This window comes from Cryptomeria japonica, chromosome 7, assembly GCF_030272615.1.
Source record: "Cryptomeria japonica chromosome 7, Sugi_1.0, whole genome shotgun sequence".
In the NCBI taxonomy this organism is placed as follows: Eukaryota; Viridiplantae; Streptophyta; class Pinopsida; order Cupressales; family Cupressaceae; genus Cryptomeria; species Cryptomeria japonica.
The window spans coordinates 305,816,773-305,837,997 of NC_081411.1; the positions used below are offsets into that span (position 1 = coordinate 305,816,773).

Consider the following 21,225-nt stretch of genomic DNA (forward strand, 5'->3'; position numbering starts at 1 on the left):
TCCAGGAAACTTCATATTCTTTCGGACAATTTGATGCCTGTTTTGTTTAACTACTCCCACTCGGCCAATTTTATAGTACGGAAAACCAGGAAATTCGTTTTCTGAAAACGAATGACATGATGACAAAACCTCTGAGTTTGGTTTACGACATCTTTCCTCGTAAACGTTTTTGTCCTTTCAATAGCCTTATTTACGAAGTGACAATATGATTTTCAACTACTCCACTGACTTTTTTTCGAGTTCATGTGCTTATACACAAACCCCAACAAATAATTATTTAATTTTGTCTTGTGTGTTGATTTTGCAAAGAATCTTTCTTGCCTCGCATGCACCATACTTTTTTTCGAGTTCATGTGCTTATACACAAACCCCAACAAATAATTATTTAATTTTGTCTTGTGTGTTGATTTTGCAAAGAATCTTTCTTGCCTCGCATGCACCATAGTCATAAAGAAGTTGGAGAACTTGAATCTCTCATAAATTTGAGTTCAAATGAGAGATGTATCTTCTACCTATAAGGTACAAGCTATATTAAAACATTTATAACATGACTTGATAGTTAAGCGAACATTTTTATTGTTGCTGTAATGGATGCGTTGACAGAGAAACTTTGAGAATAGTTCGGTTGATATTAATGTTTCATTTACCCATTCTACATTAGTCAAATTTTTAGAAAAAGAGTGTAATATAAATATGATCCAATTTAAGAGGTTGCCGGAAATTTTATGTTATGTCATCTTATTTTTTCATGCGGCTGTTTATGAACACTTTCTGCTCAAATTTAAGCAACTGAAGTGTTCCCATGTAAATGTTTAATCTGAGGAAAAGAATAAATTGAAATATTTCTCTATTTAGTGGAGCAACAGCTCAAAAGTTGAAAATAAGCTATGAAAAAAGGGGGGGCTGAGATAAGTAGGGGATACTTATTTAGAAAAAGAACACATTGCTTCACCATTTTTTTTTTCTTTTTATTTCCCTACAATTCTGCCTGCAATATTTATTTGCAAGAAATATTAATAATAACTTTATTTAAAAACATCATTAAAGACATTGCTCAAAAATAACTAGTGAATTTATCATCCATAGGGCCACCAACTCCACAAATTGCTGCTCAAAAACTTGAGCAGTTATTGCTAGCCAAAAATAAGCTAAGCAGCTGCATGGGGACCTACCCTTAGTGTGGTTTAAAATCAGTTCTATCATTACAAAACCAAAACATACATAATTTCATAGGAATACTTATTGTACTAGTTCATTGAAAAAATATATTTGATTGTTAGTGATTTAGGTAAGCACGATCTACTGTCTTAAGAAGAAATTTGGGATAGTACTGAATAAATGTAGAGTGGATTAACAAAAACTAGAGCGAGATGGAGGTCGTTTGTACATTGAATGTGAATACGAAAAAATAGAGAAAAAGAATAGGAAGCAAACATAGAACAAGATTCCTACTATATGAGAGAAAACACGAATCACATATGGTTTCTAAAACCATTTTGGCATAAATTGCAAAAAATAAGAAACTTCCTCTTCCAACTTGTGATTCTATCTACATTTTAGAAATGTGCTCATGCAAAACGAAAAATCTTCCTCGTCTTCTCCAAGCTTTCATTTAACTATCCCTTTTTCATGCTCTTTCTAATTTGACAACTAAAAAATGCCTTATAAGTTGTCATAGTTGCATTTAATACCTTCCATGACATTTAAAAGATAGTCACAAATTGCCAATAAGCAATTAAATACAAATATGGTAAACGAAAAAAATGGAGGAACTTGATAGTAAACAATAACTATTTGTTCTAAGGGTAAGATCCCATGGAGGGGGGCTTCCTAAAAAAATTTAGTGGTTGTTGCCGATTTTTTTAGGAATATTTTAAAGCTGGTGATTCCATGATTTAATAGTGCAGATCAACTTAAAACTTTAAGCTCCAAAATCTAAGGAAGCTGGTGGTCTCATGAAGAATGTTGCAAATAAAAATTTAATAAATGAAGACCATTTTCCTTCTATTTCTTTTCTAGTAGAAATTTAAAATAGTAGCTTATTGACAAGTGGCAAAAAAAATCCCTAAGCTAGTGGAAAAATTTCTAGCCCCGCCCCTATTGCACACACTAAAATATGTAGTCCTAAAATGTAGGGGCTACTATTTTTCAAAAAAAGATTAGAAATTATCCTATAGCATAATTTTTTTAATTCACGAGATCTCCTACAAAGCTCCCCTCATGAGACTTTACCCTAAGTGGTATGCTAAAGATGACTTGTTGATATTGAAGATAAATTTTGTTTGTTCAATCCATCAACATTTTGTATATAAATGATGGATGGATGAAATTAGATCTTATGCAATTCACAAATGAAGTTGATCCACGTGCAAGGAATAATAAGAGATTGGAAAGTGACATCAAGTGATTGGTGCACATGATTAAGGATTGAGAAGAGAAAATGGTTGGAGATATGATCAAAAATTAATGAACCGTGGAAATTAAAAAGGGTCTTTTTGGATTTTTTTCTTCATGTACTTGAAGTTTTTTGTATTTAGAACATTATACACTTAGAGCCATGTACAAGATAGATTTTGTAAAATCAACTAGTTAGCATACTTATATTTAAAAAATACCTATATAAAAGATGACAAGTGATATCATTGTCAAATCATCTATTTTTAAATAGATTTTTTTATTAAGGTGGAATAGATGCACCAAAATGATCTATCAACATCTTTTAATGTATATTTTTTAAAAGATAGGTATGCTAGTTTTATCTATGAAGTGACAAAATGGTTTTCAATAACTTTGGAGACTTTTTTCAGATTCATGTGCTTAAACACAAGCCCTAACACATAATTATTTAATGTGGTCTTGTGTGTTGATTTTGCTATAAATAACTTTTACTGGGCATGCACCATAGTCATAAAGAAGTTGGAGTTAATTTCCAATAAATTTAAGTACAAATTATAGATGTACCCTCTACCTAGTATTGTATGAGTCATATTAAAACATTTATAACATGACTCGGTAGTTAAACTAGCATTTTTATTATTATTGTAATAGATGTATTGATAGAGAACTTTATAAAATGCTTTGGTTAATAATAATTTATTAAGGTATTTGATTTTACATTAGTTAAACTAATAGAAAAAAAGTGTAATATAAATATGACCAGGTTTAAGAGGATCCATGAAAATTTTGTGTTAGTGTTGTTTGAAATCAGCTGTATTACTACAAAAATTAACATGTATAATTTTGTAACATGTTTATTGAACTAGTCAAGAATAAAATTCTATTTGATTGTTGGTGATTTAGTTAAGCACAACAACAAATTATATTGTCTTAAGGGGGAATGCAAGGTAGCTTTGGATAAATGTAAGAGTGGACTAAAAAGATATGGGAGGTAATAAATAAATTTTCTAAGATTGTGAATGTTAAAACATTGAGGAAAAGAATAGGAAGCAAACATAGACATTGTTAGCACAAAGTACAAAATCAAAACATGATATTCTTGATTGTATCAAGATGATCAACATTACAATCTAGTATGTTTTTTAAAGCCTTTAATTTTCTTGTGAATAACCAGCTAATAGTTCTATAACTGTAAAATATTATTAATGTATATTAAACTAAACCTATCTAAACCAACTAAAAAATAACACAAATGTAATATTCTTCAACAATATCTCCCTTATTACATTAATTTGAACAAGAGTGGAACATTGCAAGGGTTTTGAACCAAGCCCTTCTAGAGACTTTGATAAAGCACCTTTACCAATTCTCCCCGCTCACCTAGGAAACACCAAATTGACTGCATCAGTGGATCTCCTGATTGTAGAACCTGCAACCATATGCACAACATGAGATAATATAAAAGGTTCCCACCCTCCATGCATAATGAGATGCATTATCTCTGAAATTCCACATCACCTTCGAGTGTGTCTAATGCCTCCTCTAGTGTTGCGCATGAGATGCCTCCCCTTCAAAAGTCCACATCTCCTCTAAGTGTGTCTAACGCCTCCTCAAGTGTTGTGGAAACAATCCCTCCTCTGCTACACAAATCACCAACATGCTTTCACATGAGACACCTTTCCTCTGAAATTCCACATCTCCTCCTAGTGTGTCTAATGTCTCCTCAAGTGCTCGACAAATCACCGACAAATCTTCGATCAAATGTGAACACGTCGAGTGCACCCACAAGAAATATTGCCCCTCCTTGCTCCTTGAAGAGACACATAATGCCAAGCCCCATCTTTTCTTCAGGGACTCAAATGAAAAAAATATGTTTCTCATGCATTGAATCATCCCTAAGTGAGAATCTAGCTTGGGATGATAAAAAACCTCTGCCTCCATTTGCCTCCAACCTCCAATATGACCTGTTACACTTTATCTATTTGATGTCACATTAATCCCTCTGATAACACAAGCATGAGAGTCTTTGAAGGCCTCCTTAGGTGTAGCAAAAATAGACCCAAAATTCCAAGCATAATTGTTTGATGATCCATTCAAATCATTCCTATTTAAAGATGCATACACACTTTTAAAGGTTCTCTCGGGTGCAAAATGGTTGATTCCAAAAGTACAAGTAGTGTTTGACATATATGACACCATGATTAAAACATAACGATGTCAACTTCAACCAATGATGAACCCATATACCTCAAAAAATTAAAACACACCCTTACTTTCTGTAGTACTCTTTATACATGCACTATACTTTAAATCTTCCACAAATAAATATTGAAAACCCCTTGTGTGTGATTGCTATTATATATACATATACATATACATATACATATATATAGACACACACCTCCAATAAAAACAAATGAGAAAAAGGAAGGACTTTTATAACAAAGATGAGATTAGATCTTGTGCAATGGAGGAAGGAAGATGATCCATATGGAAGGAGAATAAGATACTTGCAAGTGGCATCATGTGATTAGTGCACATTATTAGGGAAGAGATTGAGAAGAGACAGAGGGCGGAGATTTGATCAAAAAAAATTTCAATTTTGATATCATACGTCTAAATAATATTTATGGTCTTAGAATGATTCTATATAACTATTTACCTAAGATTTATTTTATAATATATTTATTTATTAAAAGTTAATCTAATTATTGAATTTTCTTAACAAATATTTTACATATTTTTTCGAATATATGTCAATTATATTTCTATTCAAAATATTTTTATTTGTTTATTCTTTCATGCATACATGTATAGATGAAGTGTCTCTATATCAACATAATTAGGTTGATACTTCTTTGGCCGAGAACAAGTACTAAGAGGTATCCATTCTAAAACATCATACAAGTGTAATCTCGATCGCATTTCTTATGATGTTAAAGTTTTTCTCTCAATACAACTTTTTTTTCATTAATTTTGTTAAAATGTTTCGATATTAACACTTGAACTGGTACTCTTATTTTAATTATATTGCTCAACATAATTGAGAACAAAACCAAGAACAACTTTTCTTTCATTAATTTTGTTAACATATTTTGATATTAACACTTCAATTAATACTCTTATTGTAATTATATTGCTCAACATAATTGAAAAAGAAAACCAAAAATAAAGATCAATTTTTTTTATATAAATTACTTAATTAGTTTGTTGGTTTTAAAATATTAGATTATTTTACAACCAAAATAACTAGTATATATTGTGAATAAAAACAATGGAGCTTTTTATTTTATTATTCTCTTTTGTCTATCAACTTTGTTGAATAGAAATAAATAAAAATCAGACGTTCAATTTATCACAGTTATGATGCATATATAATGATAACCTACTATTCAAACGTGCCTTACAACTATTATATTCATTAATAATTATTAGGCCGATAGGACTTCTTATTCTTAGCTTACAATGGCTGACATTATAATTTTATTCATATATTAACTGATTTAACATTGACGTCACTTAAACATCACACAGACCTTTTAAGCCAGAATACAAATAAACATTTATTTTAATATTCTACTACTTTTTTATGACGAAAATTTCCAGAGTTTATCAGTACAGTTCTAAGAAATTCATAAATATTGCTTAAAATGTTCATTTTTCATCATACAACGCGTTAAAACACTTTATTATGCATTTCGACTTGGAAATGTCGAAAATTGAGCTGAAAAAGAGCCTTAAAAGATGACAAGTAAACTATGATCTGGGTCCCGATAGTTTAAATGGCAAAAGCCCATAGGAGGGTGCCACGCCTTTTGTCCCATAGGAGGGTGCCACGACATCAAATTTCTCAAAGAAAAGCAACGACTGAATCGGCGAGCCTGTAAATACAGAAGGGACGAAACATGTTTCCTCATAAACGTTTTTGTCCTTTCAATACCTTTATTTACGAAGTGACAACATGGTTTTCAACAACTACAGGGACTTTTCTTCAGATTCATGTGCTTATACACAAACCCCAACAAATAATTCGTTAATTTTATCTGGTGTGTTGATTTTGCAAAGAATCTTTCTTGCCTCGCATGCACCATGGTCATAAAGAAGTTGGAGAACTTGAATTTCTCATAAATTTGAGTTCGATACCTTCTACCTACTGAAGTACAAGTTATATTAAAACATTTATAACATGACTTGGTAGTTAACCTAACATTTTTATTGGTGAGAGTTGTAATGGATTTATGGGTAGTGAAATTTGAAGAATATTTTAGTTTATGTTGTATTCATTTATTGCTTTTGGATTCGATTGTGTATGTCAATTTTGATGATCAACATTTCGAATCATACATACTTCATGATTCATTATCAAAATGAACAAGAATTTATAAGGAGATGAAAGATAATCCTGATGATGAACCACAAAGTGTGATTTGAGACGTTGATGATTGAAAATGGCGCACACAATTGAATTGCAAAGCAATAATTGAATAATATTTTGGTTAATAATAACGTTTTTTTTAAGGTATTTGATTTTACGTTAGTCAAACTTATTAAAAAGAGTGCTATAAAAATATGATGAAGTTTAAGAGGAGAAATCTTATCTTAGGCTGGGGTCCCATATAGGGGGGTTTCCTAAAAAATAGAGTTGGAGCTACTGAGCTTGTTTAGGAAAATTTTTAAGCTGGTGGTCCCATGAATTTTGTAGTTTAGTTCAACTTAAAAATTTAAGTTCCAAAATTTAAGGAAGTTGTTGGTCACATGAATATAATATCTTTGTATGTTTATAATAAAAACAAGTAAAAATAATTCATTTCCCTCCAAAACTATTTTTTAATAGAAATTAAACTTAGATCTTTGACAAGTGACAGATAACATCCCTAAGCTAATGGGGCAATTTCTAGCCCCACCCCTTTATCACCCGCTCAAATTTGCATGCCTAAAAAGTAGGGGCTTCTATTTTTTTGGAAAAGATTCCAAATAATCTTGAAGTACAATTTTTTTTAAATCATGGAACCACCTCTTCCTTAAAAATAGAGCTTAAGCCCCCCTCATGGGACCCCTACCTTAATGTGGTTTAAAATCAATTTCATAGCAATTCTTATTGAACTAGTTAATTAAAAAAACTATTTGATTTTTAGTGGTTTAGGTTAGCACAACAACAAATTCTATTATCGAAAGGAGGAATTTGAGATAGTGGTGGACAAATATAGAGTAGTCACAAAAATTGGAGTGAGAGGGAGGTCATATTCAAATTGAATGTGAATGCCAAAAATAGAGTTAAAAAATGGGAAGCAAACATAGAACAAGATTCCTAATATATAAAAGAACCCACAAATCATAAGTGGTTTCTATATCCATTTAGACATAAATCACAAAAATAAGAAATTTCTTCTTCCAATTTGTGATTCTATCTACCTTTTAAAAATGTGCTCATGCAAACTGAAAAAACCTCCTTATCTTCTTCAAGCTTTCACTTAACTTTCCCTTTGTCATTCTCTTTCTAATTTGGCAACCAAAAAATGCCTTACAAGTTGTCATAGTTGGACTTAGAACCTTCCATGACATTTAAAAGATAATTAAACAAATTGCCAATTAGTAATTAAACAGAAATATGGTAAAAGCAAAGTTGAGACATTTTCTCCAAATTATATACATAGCTATGGCTTTGCTAGAGAAAAGGCATGGAAATAAATGAAAAAAGGGAGAAAATTGCTAGTAAACAATAATTATTTGACCCAAGTGTTGTGCTAAAGATGATTGGTTGATTATTGAAGATAAATGTTAATTGTTCAATTCATCAACATTTTGAATACAAATGATAGATGGATGAAATTAGATCTTATGCAATGGAGAAATGAGGTTGATCCATGTGCTATGAAGAATTAGAGATTAGAAAGAGACATCGAGTGATTGGTGCACATTATGGAGGATTGAAAAGAGATAGTGGTTGGAAATTTGATCAAAATTTTATGAAGAGTGTAAATTGAAAAGGGTCTTTTTGTAGCTTTATTTCATCTACTTGTAGTAATGTGCATTTAGAAAATTATACGCTTAGAGCCATGTGTAAGATTGATTTTGTAAAATTAACTAGTTTGTATACTTATCTTTAAAAATATCTATATAAAAGATGCCAAGCGATATCATTCTTAAAGCATCTATTTTTAAATATATTTTTATTAAGGTGGAATAGATACATCAAAATGATCTCTTAACATCTTTCACATATATTTTTTTAAAGATAGGTATGCTTGTTTTATATATGAAGTGACAACATTGTTTTCAATAACTATGAGGACTCTTTTTTAGATTTATGTGCTTAAACATAAACCCTAACAAATAATTATTTAATTTGGTTTTGTGTCTTGATTTTGCTACAAATAATTCTTGTTTGGCATACACAACAGTCATAAATAAGTTGGAGAACTTTAATATCCAATAAATTTGAGTACGAAGGATAGATGTACCCTCTACCTACTACAACATGATTCATATTAAAATATTTATAATGTGACCTAGTAGTTAAACTACCATTTTTATTATTATTGTAATAGAAATATTGGTAGAAAACTTTGGAAAATATTCTAGTTGATAAAAAAATTTCCTGTAAGGTATTTGATTTTACATAAGTTAGATTGATAAAAGTATAGTGTAATATAAATATGATCAAGTTCAATAGGATGTGTGGAAATCTTGTGTTAGTGTGGTTTGAAATCAACTTTATTAGTACAAAAATTAACAAGATATAATTTCATAACAATGCTTATTCAACTAGTTAAGAAAAATATATATTTGATTGTCAGTGATTTAGTTAAGCACAAAAACAAATTCTATTGTCTTAAGGGGGAATTAAAGATATCTTTGGATATGTATGAGTGGACTATAAAAAATTGGGAGGCAATAAATAGATTAATTAAAATTGTGAATGTTAAAACATAGAGGGAAAGAATGGGAAGAAAACATAGACATGGTTCTTATATGTATGTGTATGTGTATGTGTATTTTCTCACACATACTTCAACAAATCCAGGACATGAAAACAAATGAGAAAAAGGAGTGACCTTCTTAGCAAACAATATCTTATTGAACTAATTGTTGTGCTCAAGATGATTGGTTGATTTTTGAAGACAACTGTTGGTTGTTCAATCCATGAACATTACATTGTTGCATCTATTTTTTTTTCTTTAAAATGGTTGTTGGATTGGTCTATTCATAGATTTTAGATGCAAAATGTTGATGGATGAGATTTGATCTTGTGCAATGGAGGAAGGAAGTTGATCCATATGCAAGGAGCAAGAAGATACTTGTAAGTGGAATCATGTGATTAGTGCACATTATTAGGGATAGGATTGAGAACAAATAGAGGGTGGAGATTTTGTCAAAAAATAGTTTAATATTGATATCATACATTTAAATAATATCTATAGTTTTAGAATGGTTCTATATTACTATTTATGTAAGAGCTATTATATAATTTATTTATTTATTTAAAATTTATTCTATTTATTGAATTTTCCTAACAATTATTTAACATATTTTTTTGAATATATGTCAATTGTCGATATGTCAGTTACTTTAATTTTGTCAAAAATTACTTTATTTTTATATCAAATATTTAAATAATATTTATATTTTTAGAATTGTTCTATATTACTATTTTATGTAAGAGCTATTATATAATTTATTTATTTATTTAAAATTTATTCTATTTTTTGAATTTTTCTAACAATTATTTTACATATTTTTTTTTAATATATGTCAATATATCTCTTCTAATTAATTTTAGATATGTATTCTTCCATACATACTCATATAAGTGGAGTGTCTTTATATCAACACAGATAGGCTGGAACTTCTTTGGTTGAGAGAAAGGAATGTAAGGTACCTATTCTACCAAAATCATACAAGGCACAATCTCGGTCTTATACCTTCTGATGTTGGAGTCTTGCATTTAGTACAACTTTTCTTTCATTAATTTTGTTAACATATTTTGATATGAACACTTCAAGTAATATTCTTATTGTAATTATATTGCCCAGCATAATTGAAAACAAAACCAAAAGCAACTTTTCTTTCATTAATCTTATTAACACATTTCAATATTAACATTTCAACTAATACTCTTATCATAATCATATTGCTCAACAAAATTGAAAATAAAACCAAAAATAAAGATCAAACTATTATTGATATAAGTTGTTTATTTTATCTTTTGGTTTTAGAATGTCGGGGCTATTTTATAGCTAGAACAACTGATGTATATTATGAATGAAAACAATATAACTTTTCATTTTCCTTTTCTTTTCCAACAATTCCTTTGAATGGTTTACCCTTTCCTTTATATCACTTTGTTCAATACAAATAAATAAATAAATAAAATAATAATACATTCAATTTATCACGAGTATGTTAAATAATGATAACCTACCATGCATACCTACCTTACAACTATTATATTTATTAATTATTAGGCCGATAGACTTCTTATTCTTAGCTTATAATGGCTGACCTTATAATTTAATTCATATATTAACTGATTTAACATTGACTTCACTTGACCATCACAAAGACCTTTTAAGCCAGAATAAATATATATTTATTACAATATTCTACTATTTTTTTATGACGAAAATTTCAAAGCTCATCGGTACAGTTCTAAGAACTTCATTAATATTCCTCAAAATATTTTTTCATCATGCAACGCGTTAAAAACACTTTTCCTATGTATTTCGACTCGGAAAAGTCCAAAATTGAGCTCAAAAAGAGCGTAAAATATCATCTGGGACCCGATAGTTCAGATGGCAAAGGCCCATAGGAGAATGCCTCGTCATTAAATTTCTCAAAGAAAAGCAACGGCTAAATCGGCGAGCCTGTAAACACAGAAGGGACATAATCCAACTCGGTCGGATTCTCCAGTGCCTTTACCAGGGTCGACATTGCCGACCTCGCTGTAAAATCATACTGTATACAACATATGCCATTGTCAACACTTTCGTTGCCTCCTGCTCTGCACCAATCCCTTCATCTTTGATTTCAGAATCTACTAAATCCTTCAATCTCCCCTCCTCTGCCATACCCGGCAACACTGAAAACAGCCCATAACTTGGCGTTGAAAGCTCTCTACTTCTCTTTCCGCTAACAATTTCTACCACCATAACGCCAAAGCTGTATATATCCACTTTCTCAGTAAAATGCATGCCCAATAGCTCAGGTGCCATATACCCAGGCGTTCCTCTCAACATGGTTATCACTTCACTCTGTTCTCTGTTAATCAACTTTGCCAGCCCGAAATATGAGCCCTATTCATTGAAGTTTTTGTCCAGAAGAATGTTCTGTTGCTTGATGTCGAAATGAATGATTCGTTCTCGAGACTCTTCGTGCAAGTATGATAATCCTTGTGCTATGTGAAGAATCACTTTGGATCTTGTCTTCAGAACAAGCAGACGGTTTTCCTTGGGAAATATCCATTTATCCATAGACCCATTTGGTAGATACTCGTATACAAGTATTCGGTGGGACTTCTCTGCACAAACTTCCTCGAGTCTCACCAAATTAACATGATGAATGTACTCCCGAGTTTCCACTTGTGCACGGAAGTCTCTGAAGCCTTGTCCTGCTCCATCAAGCCGCTTCTTCGTGGGAACGGTTTAAATCACATAGCTTAAATTTGTATTTCCAGATTTAAAAGTGTTAAATATTCAGAATTGATTGATATTTTTAAGACTTAATATGTTGTTTAATATATGTTGTCATAATAAGCATATATTTTTAGACTTAAAAATGTAAATTGACTAACATCATTTAGACTTAATATATTACTTAATGCCCATCTTTTTACCATTCAACAAAACGACCCTCATAAACTGAACCGAATCCTCCCCCACCTAGCCTCATGCTGAAGTCATTTGCTGAAGCCAGCTTGAGGTCCAAATCCTCATCCATTTCCTCCTCTTGCGTAGCTTTTCCCAATTTCTACTTGCATGCCCACAATAAGAGAAACGGGGAAATGGCTGTACCAACAGCAGAAACAGTGATAACTATAATTAAGTACTTGGGCCGCTTGGGTTTTGACTGAACTTTAAGGTAAGCCGTTGACTTGTAAAAGAAATCGCTCGTTTTACTTTTCAATTCCATGGAGAGGACCGAGGACATGAGATAACAGTAATCATGAGAAGAATTGGGAGTGGAGCCATGCCGAAAAAATGCTGCTTTGCTGATGCAGGAGCATCCACGGCTAATGATAATCGGCATCAACCAAAGGAGATTCTTTTGACTTTTTTTAATTCTCTAAAGTTTGGTTTTTAATATTTTAGATGGAATAAGGTTGAATAATATTTGTAAAAGTCAATTATTTAATAAATAATTTGACAAGTCGTAATTGTCATTTGGTAAAATTTCATGTAAAATCCATCATTTTTATTGCGTATATAGTTTGTTATCAAACTTGGACGTTGGATCTGGCAATGGCCCACTTGCAGGCCATGATACACATTTAATGGTATATGACAAGTTGGTAAATGCCAAAAGTTGGCGTCCAAGGTGGAGGTTTTGAGTTTGTTATTTTGGGTTAACAGAATGCCTAATTTGAGCCAGTCGTAAGAGAAGTGTAAGTACAACCAATAGGAGATCCTAATTTCAAATTCAATAACAAAATTGGTGGGAATCTTAGTTGAGCATATATCCATTTTGAGATTCCAAATGAAATGAAATGCAATTTAGAGGTGGTCAATTGCACGTTGAATTTTGATTAGCTTAAATTCAGTTTTGAGAGGGACAATTTTGGGGAGAAGGGCAAGGGAGAAGGAAGAATGTCAGTATGAAGGTCATTGCAGCTGTAAAGAAGTTCAATTTGCAGGTCCTGGAGCAGATTTATATCAGATTGTAATGTGAAATTGAAAAGTCAATAAGCTTGGCTCTTTGTTATGTAAACATGTTGCAGATTTCAATAACAATTTTTCTAATTTGTTGTTGGCTCTTTGTTTGTTGATTTCAAATCAGATTTGCAATAGCGTTTGAAGTGGAGTTTAGATCATTTTTAGAGGGGTTTGCAGCCCTCTTACAACATTTGCAAGAGCAATTTATGGAGCAAAGATATTTGAAATAATCTCCTGAGTCCACCTCTAGGATAGAGGGGTTTTCCCAGCTATAACGAAAATACGAAAAATGGTCCAGCTCTAGAAAGGACTGCCCTGACTTGTTGTCATCCCCTGTGGGTGTCTGTGAACAGAGGACTCGATTGTACGAAGAACATCCCAAATTGGGTTTTGAGGAGTCAATCTGATAAAACTAATTCTCTGTTTTTGGACATCTGCACTGGTTATCAGTGCAAATGCCATAGTCCCCACATACTGTTGGACAATCACACCTAGTCAGCGCACTAGTAACTTTTGACATATAGTCACTATCATATCTTCCATTTTCTGAATCATAAGAGACCTTCAAGTATAGGGAATTATGAGTAGGGAAAGATTGACTGCACTTGGATTGGATGGAGACCCTAGTATAAGTGGTGGTTGGCGTCGAATTGTATGAAAGCAAAGTTCACAGCTGTTGGCAGAGGAGGATACTTAAAATACACTTGGGGTAGTGTAGTAGCTGTAAACATGGCAAAACCATCACTTATCAAAGTTCCATAAACAGTACCCCGGCTTGTGTTTGTTAGAGATATGTCTCCTGTAAGGTTCGGTCCACCTCCAGCCTCTAACCTGACTTCAACAAATCAGTGGGGTGGTCGAAAGACTGTCACATGATTTCGTTAGAACTGTTGAGGAGCACCAGGTTCCCTATTCTTCAATCCTCATTCCTTTAAAATCGTCTGTGAATGTATTTCTAGATCATACTAGAGTACCATCTGCGTCTTTCAACACAAGATCTCCATTGGACGAGGTGAGTCCTGTAAAATTTGCAGTTGTGGCTGCATAGCCTGGATAGATCTAGCTAGGAAGATAAAAACAAAACTTGCAGATCTAATGCACATAAGAAAAAGAAAGAGCAGCTAAGAAAATGAAATGTATTAATTCATTGAACCAATTACATTATTCAAATGCATGCCATTATACAATAGTAACCACCGCATGATCACATAATTTATGGTGGAAACAAAGGCATAACAACCATATCAAAATTGGCAGTGAAATGGGTGGAAATAACAAGTGGTAGTTCTCTTTAGTTAACTTACATGAAAGCATGCAATCCGTAGATCACAGAGATGACTATGTTGCATGACTGTTTTGCATGCACTAACACCCCCTTTAAGTCTAACTAAGGAGAGATAAACCTAATGAAAGGAAAGAGGAAAGAAGGACAACCTAGTGAGAACAAAACCCCCCTTCAAAATAAACACTAACTTTGTGTGACACTTAATATGCTACAATGTCTTGCAACCAAAAAAGGTCTTGCAGAAAGTGGCTATTTGTGCCTTCACAAAGAAGAGAAAGAATGTCAATACAGAATGTAGCAAAATGAATGATGTAGTAGCATCCCCTGCAACAAATGATGCCTCTTCTTTTTGGAAGATAGAAACCTCGAGTTGTCAAACTGCTGAATTCCCACTCAAGTGAAATGTATGAAGGAATCAAGATGAATGGTTCTGAAAAATACTCATGTTTCTCCAATCCGATGCTAAACTACGACTTTGTCATACAAGATTTCATAATAGTGACCATTGAAGTGTGAGATTTGTTCGAATATGAATCAAGATGTGTCAAAATAGTAGCATGGAGTGGTTGAGAGAAAACAAGAGAATCCAAACCAATAGAAGATGCAACTTGATGTGAGCCGACATCAGAGAGAAGACACGTGTCCTCAAAATTGTCATCATGATCAAAGAGAGATTCAACAAACAAATGATAAATGTCTAGTAGGATGATATCTCGCTCATCAAGTGGACAAGAATGAACCTGCTGAAAAGAATCCGAAATAGCATTCAAAGAAGCCAAGATCTCTATCAAACTCGTAGGTGAAGGTGAAGGTACATCAACTATTTTCATAGGTGGAAACGGAGCAGCTTGAGATTCTGATGCATTCCCAAAAAAAGAGTTGAAAGACGTTATGTGAGAAATGAGGACACCATTCATGTCCATGTTGATTGCTCCCACAATACTTGCATCTGCAACCCTTATACATATACATGGTTCACTCTTTAAATTATCTCCAAAAAAGTAAAAAAAACAGAACCTTCAATACAATGAATATTTCATTCTAAAACAATTCAATCTTCAGTACTGAATTTGCAGCTGTGGCTGCATAGCTAAGATAGATCTAGCTAGGAAGATAAAAACAGAACTTGCAGATCTAATGCACATAAGAAAAAGAAAGAGCAGCTAACAAATGCATTCTTTTATACAATAGTAACCCCACATGATCACATAATTTATGGTGGAAACAAAGACATAACAACTATATCAAAATTAACGGTGAAAGGAGTGGAAAAAACAAGTGGTAGTTCTCTTTAATTAACTTACATGCAAGAATGCAATCCGTAGATCACAGAGATGACTGTGTTGCATGACTGTTTTGCATGCGCTAACAAGTCCAAGGGTGGCGTTGTCTTTTAACAAACGCTCTCTGTTTGCAGTCCACACCATTTGCAGGTCATCTGGGTCACTGTAATTAGTTTCATAGAGAACAAAGAAAGCTGCAAACGAGTAGCCTGTGTCACAAGGAACAGCATAACAGAAGAATCCACATCCAAACCTCGGGTTCTCACCGCTATATGAGTTGTCGGTGAGAAGAATTGGCAAGACTGTGAGTGCCCCTGTGCAATCTAATTGAGGTCAACATGAATCCAAAAGACTGGTTATTGTTGATCCAGATGGTGTCGCCATATGCAAGTGTTGAAGGCAGTGCAAATGAAAATACAGAGAGAGGAGCTGATAAAAGTAAAACATGGACAAATTAAGAAATAGAAGCAGAACAGGAAATAAAGGAGCCCTATGTCCATCCATCAAAGCAGAATAAACCTAGAAAGGACAAATGGTACTGCAAAACCAGAGTAATGTGTATGATCTAAATAATTAAAAGGAATTGTAATGGCAAAGAAACTAGAAAATGTTAAACCCAAACTTTATCCTATTCAAAATCCTAAAGCCTGTGCGAAAACAAGGAGATAAACTCACGTAATCTATGACTAATTTGGCAGATCGTTAAGAATGAAAAGAGCTTAAGCAGTGGAATATCCGAACTGCCGGATTCCATTGACAATTTAACCGGCGGAACTTGCCTGAATTAAATATTATGTAAGAACAGTTTAGCATCAGTTGTATCCACCTGAATCTCAACGTCCAGCCCACCGAATTTGTTCAGTGAAGGATCCAAACTTTTAAATTTTTGAATATTTATAGTTTTATTTTATTCCGAATGAAGAATTAAAAACTCAAAGAACAGTGTCTCCCGTGGCCAAAGGATTCTTGGCAGTATAGCAGCTCTTTCCCACGGCTTCGTATTCTGTTCTGGAAGATACCAATAATCACCCATTCAACCCTTGTGCCCGCATTTCCATTGTAAATGCTAATTTCAGTATCAATTAAATTAGCAATTGCATCTTGGTGTGCAATGGGTATGTTAAAGAGGCGTGAAAGTTTAATCAAGAAAAAAAATTGTCTATTTTTTGTATACATTTGTGTTATACATTTAACAAATGATGTTTGTGAAAAAATGTCTCAATGGAGAAGTGATAGCTTCAAATCAACTATGTATCCACTTACATAGATCTAAACATGACCAAGGCAAAATCTTTAAATCAAGAAGATAATCATGTTACATTACTAATAAGCTCACATTATTTTTGCAATAGGAAGAGAGCACGAGAGAAAGAGATAGAAAGATGGAGAGCTAGAGGGGGAAAGAATGAGAGAGAGGGGTGGGGAGATGGAGATCAAGATGGAGATGGAGGTGGGGATGGCATTGGGAATGGAGAAGCATAGATAGAGATAGAAAATAAATATATAGAGAGTGAGAGATAGGAAGTGATAATTTGAGAGGGGGAGAGAGGGGGAGAGAGAGGGAGACATATAGGGGTAGAGAGTGATGTAGAGATAATGATATAGATATGGAGAGAGATGGAAGAGGGAATATTGAGATATAGAGATAGAGACACACATAGATATAGATATAAAGGTATATAAAGAGGGAGAGGGGGAAAGCAAGAGACAAACAAATGGAGAGAGGGAGACATGTCTAGATACAGAGGGGGAGAGAGGAAGATAGATATAGACATGAAGATAAAGAAACAAAGGAAGAAGACAAATAGATAGAGAGGTGGAGATAGAGACATAGAGAGGGGGGAAGAGAGGGAATGAGGGAGGGAGAGATGGGGAGAAAGAAGGGGTGAGATAGAGAGGAAGGGAAAGAAAGTGGGAAAGATAGGTAGAGGAGAGAGAGAGAGAGAGAGAGAGAGAGAGAGAGAGAGCTCAATATATAGAGAGATAAAGGTAGATAAATGGAGAGAGAAATAGGTATAGGGATGATCAAAACAGAGATAGAGAGAGAGAGGAGAGAGAGTAAATAAGAGAGATAGGTAAATATAATAAGATATTGGTAGAGGGGGGAGAGATAGGAAGATAGAGGGGGCAATAATGAGAGAGAAAGACTGTGACAAAGACAAGTAATATAAAGAGATAGAGAGGGAGAGGGTGAAATAAGGTACATGTATATAAGAAAAATAAATGGTAGTGGGGAGGGGCATGATATGCAGATAGGGATAGAAAGAAGTAGAATAGATATATAAATGAAAGATATATATAACTTGGGAACTATAGAGGGTGAGAGAGAGATAGGAGATAGAAAGAGCGAGGGAGAAATAGAGATATAAAAAGACAATGTGAGAGAGAGATGGAGAGAGAGAATTTTATAAATTTCTAAATATATAATTAAATATTATACATTATATTTATTTTTTATATATGTTATAATTATAATATGATATTATATATAAAATAAAATTAAACAACAAATATATTTTTCAAATTTGCTACAAATTTTTTTCTTACATATTTTTCAAACTATGTTGATATCCTATTCAAATTTTCATGTCAAGTTGCCTAACTTTGTTTTTATGAATTTTGATAATCACTTAAGGACCTAGTTTGGCCTACCAAGATCCTACACATACTTGAATATATAATAAAAATTATTTAATTTTATTTTTAAATTAAAATTGATCCTTACGTTAAATTTTAAGTATAAATTATAAAACATATCATAAATTCATATTAAAGTATCTCTACATGATCCCCACATAAATTACATATCAATGTTCACCATGCTATCTAATTACCACATTGTACTACTCAATCATCCTATACACTCCCAATGCATGTATAGTGATAATGAATGCACTCGTGACAATTAGACACCCTCTGCAACTTGTAACTTATGGTCTTTGGACACTAGAGTTTAAATAATAATAATTATAACATTAGTGGGAGGTCACATTACCAAAAATAGATGGCCTTGTTGCATGATCACCTATTGAACCATGGTATTGGAGAATTTATGTGCCAAGTTATATAAATGTTTCTATGAGGTTGGAAAATATATGGAGATTATACACTTCCATAGTCTCCTTAATAATAAATGACATCATCATATGATAAATAGATATGTGATAGTGGTCTTCATTGTTTGTTTGTTATCCAACAAGCTCACCCTTTATTGTAGCAAAGCCTCCACCTCTATCTTGAAAGTACCTTCATCAAAATAATTAGAAACCCATGAAGAATAACTCACAAAAAGTATTATGAAAAAATACTGTGGCATATCATGGTTTTTACAAAGAGGTTGATCAAAAGCCATCCACTACTTCTCTATTTTTTTCTATATTATTATGATTTCACCAATGGTTAAAAAGTATCTTCAAATCCAAAGCAAAAAGATTTGTAAACATAGCATAAATTTAATCTCTTCTTATATATTTTTTATTAGATTGCAGGAATCGGGTATAGCATCCCCTATAAATTGTAGTGCATCAGGTAAAATTTTTAACATCTTCTTATATGTTATGGGTATGTGCACAAACATGGTGGTCAGAAAAATGGACACCACCCAAAAAAAACATGAAAAAACAAGCAACGCGTACACGGTTATAAAATTTGAAATCAGCGCATACGCGCTTAGGTATGTTGTTCTCGAGCCTAAAAAAGGTAGTGCGTACATGCTTCTTTTAGGAAAGTGAGTGCATACATGTTTATTTTAGGAAAGTGAGCGCGTACATGTAATAAGCCCTAAAGGACCACGTACGCGGTACTTGTCAAAAAAAGTTTTTAAAAAAGAACTGAGTCTTATTTTCTCGTGATAGCCACATTTTTTTTCCCATTTCCTCCACGAATGACGTGCCTCATTTCTCCTCCAGACATTATGGATCAAGGTTTTTTTTTTAATTTTTGTCTTTCTTTCTTGTTTGTTCAATTTGTTTTACGTTTTGAATTTAATTTCATTAATTTTGATTAGGTTTTTTCATTTTTTGTTTCAAAAACTAGATTCTGATAATCCACAACAAGAAAAACAAAATGCACCTCCTAAAAACCCACAAGGTACACCCCCAATTCCTCCTTTTGACCGCACACCTAAAACACGGGAGCAATTAATTAATCAGTTAAGACAAAATACATCTAAAATAAATAGATTGATTGATTAATTGAAAACATCCGAACTTGAGCATCATAAATCCCTTGCCACTAGCCTAGAAACATTAGCTAGTGGTACCATAGTTGTTTCCACACAAATTCTAAAATGGGGAAACTTTAGGGATAGGTGTCCTCAATACTATGCTGATGGGTTATCATATGAGGGAGTGAAACATAAAAATATTAGTAAAAAACAAATATGTGCCCTTTTTGTTGATCCTAAAACTGGTCAATCGTTACCTCTTAATGCAAAGATGTTTCTCATACATTGGTGTACCAATGTGCAGATGAAGAATCTTATTTGGTAGAGGTGGTGGATGGTCTTTGATGATCCACCTTGTAATAATTATGAGGTGCCATTGTATTTTTTGAGAAAAGTATACTGTGACTTTGTGATCAATGTGTGGCCAAACTATTTTGATATGAGCGAGTTCTATGATAGAGGTAGCGGCTCTGCCCAAGATAGACTTGGAGCCTATAGGCGAGTAGCCTTGGAGAGTCGTCGCCCCCTAGCACCCAAACCCAAGGTGCATCAGGTCATCCCAGTAGAGCTGAAAGAGTCGACAGAGCTACAGAATCTTTGGGCGGCCACAACATTGACTGGTGCCATCATCCAGCACAGGAAATCATTATCACACCTTATTGTACTAGATGATGAGCTATTAGTTGCTCCAGGTGGCAACAAAGAGCCCATTCAGCATATGTGTGTCAGTTGCTCAAGGATATGCTCAGGGATAGATGATGCGGTCGGTGTAGATGGATCCACATCTCATTCGTGCATGATTTGCGAGAGTAGATTTCAGGCCTGCACGGTTGAGGATTTGGCGTTGACAGATGAGTCGATGGACATGGTGTTTGCCCATCAGCGACAAACACAAGTGTGTTGATTTTAATTCATAACATTTTATTTATCAATCACTTTAAATTTATAATTACATAAATGAATTTTCATTTATACATCCATTTGAATTGAAACTGATGCTCTGCAAAAAGGATTAGAAAATCTGTTTGATGGCAACACACACAAGAGCACAAGAAACAAACGTTAGTGTTAGCAACAAAAGATTATCCTAAACAGGCATATCAAGAGAGATATTAAGCATGAAATAGAAAGCATATAAACATAGAATAAAATAGCTAATCAAGATGCTCATAGTTGCTCCTCCCTTGTTCCTCTCCTCTCCAAGTCCCAAATGAGTGTAGCTCTCAG

General features: G+C 33.1%; 1 protein-coding gene across 1 annotated transcript; it reads right to left on the reverse strand.

Moving 5' to 3' along the window:
* Positions 1 to 11,230: 11,230 nt before the first annotated feature.
* LOC131039827 (G-type lectin S-receptor-like serine/threonine-protein kinase SD2-5) lies at positions 11,231 to 12,642 on the reverse strand. Its single transcript, XM_057972680.2, has 5 exons — positions 12,412 to 12,642; positions 12,238 to 12,363; positions 11,808 to 12,023; positions 11,317 to 11,690; positions 11,231 to 11,261 (listed from the first exon to the last, which is right to left on the reverse strand). Exons 1-5 carry the CDS (start codon positions 12,640 to 12,642, stop codon positions 11,231 to 11,233), a joined length of 978 nt encoding a protein of 325 aa, XP_057828663.2.
* Positions 12,643 to 21,225: the final 8,583 nt, after the last annotated feature.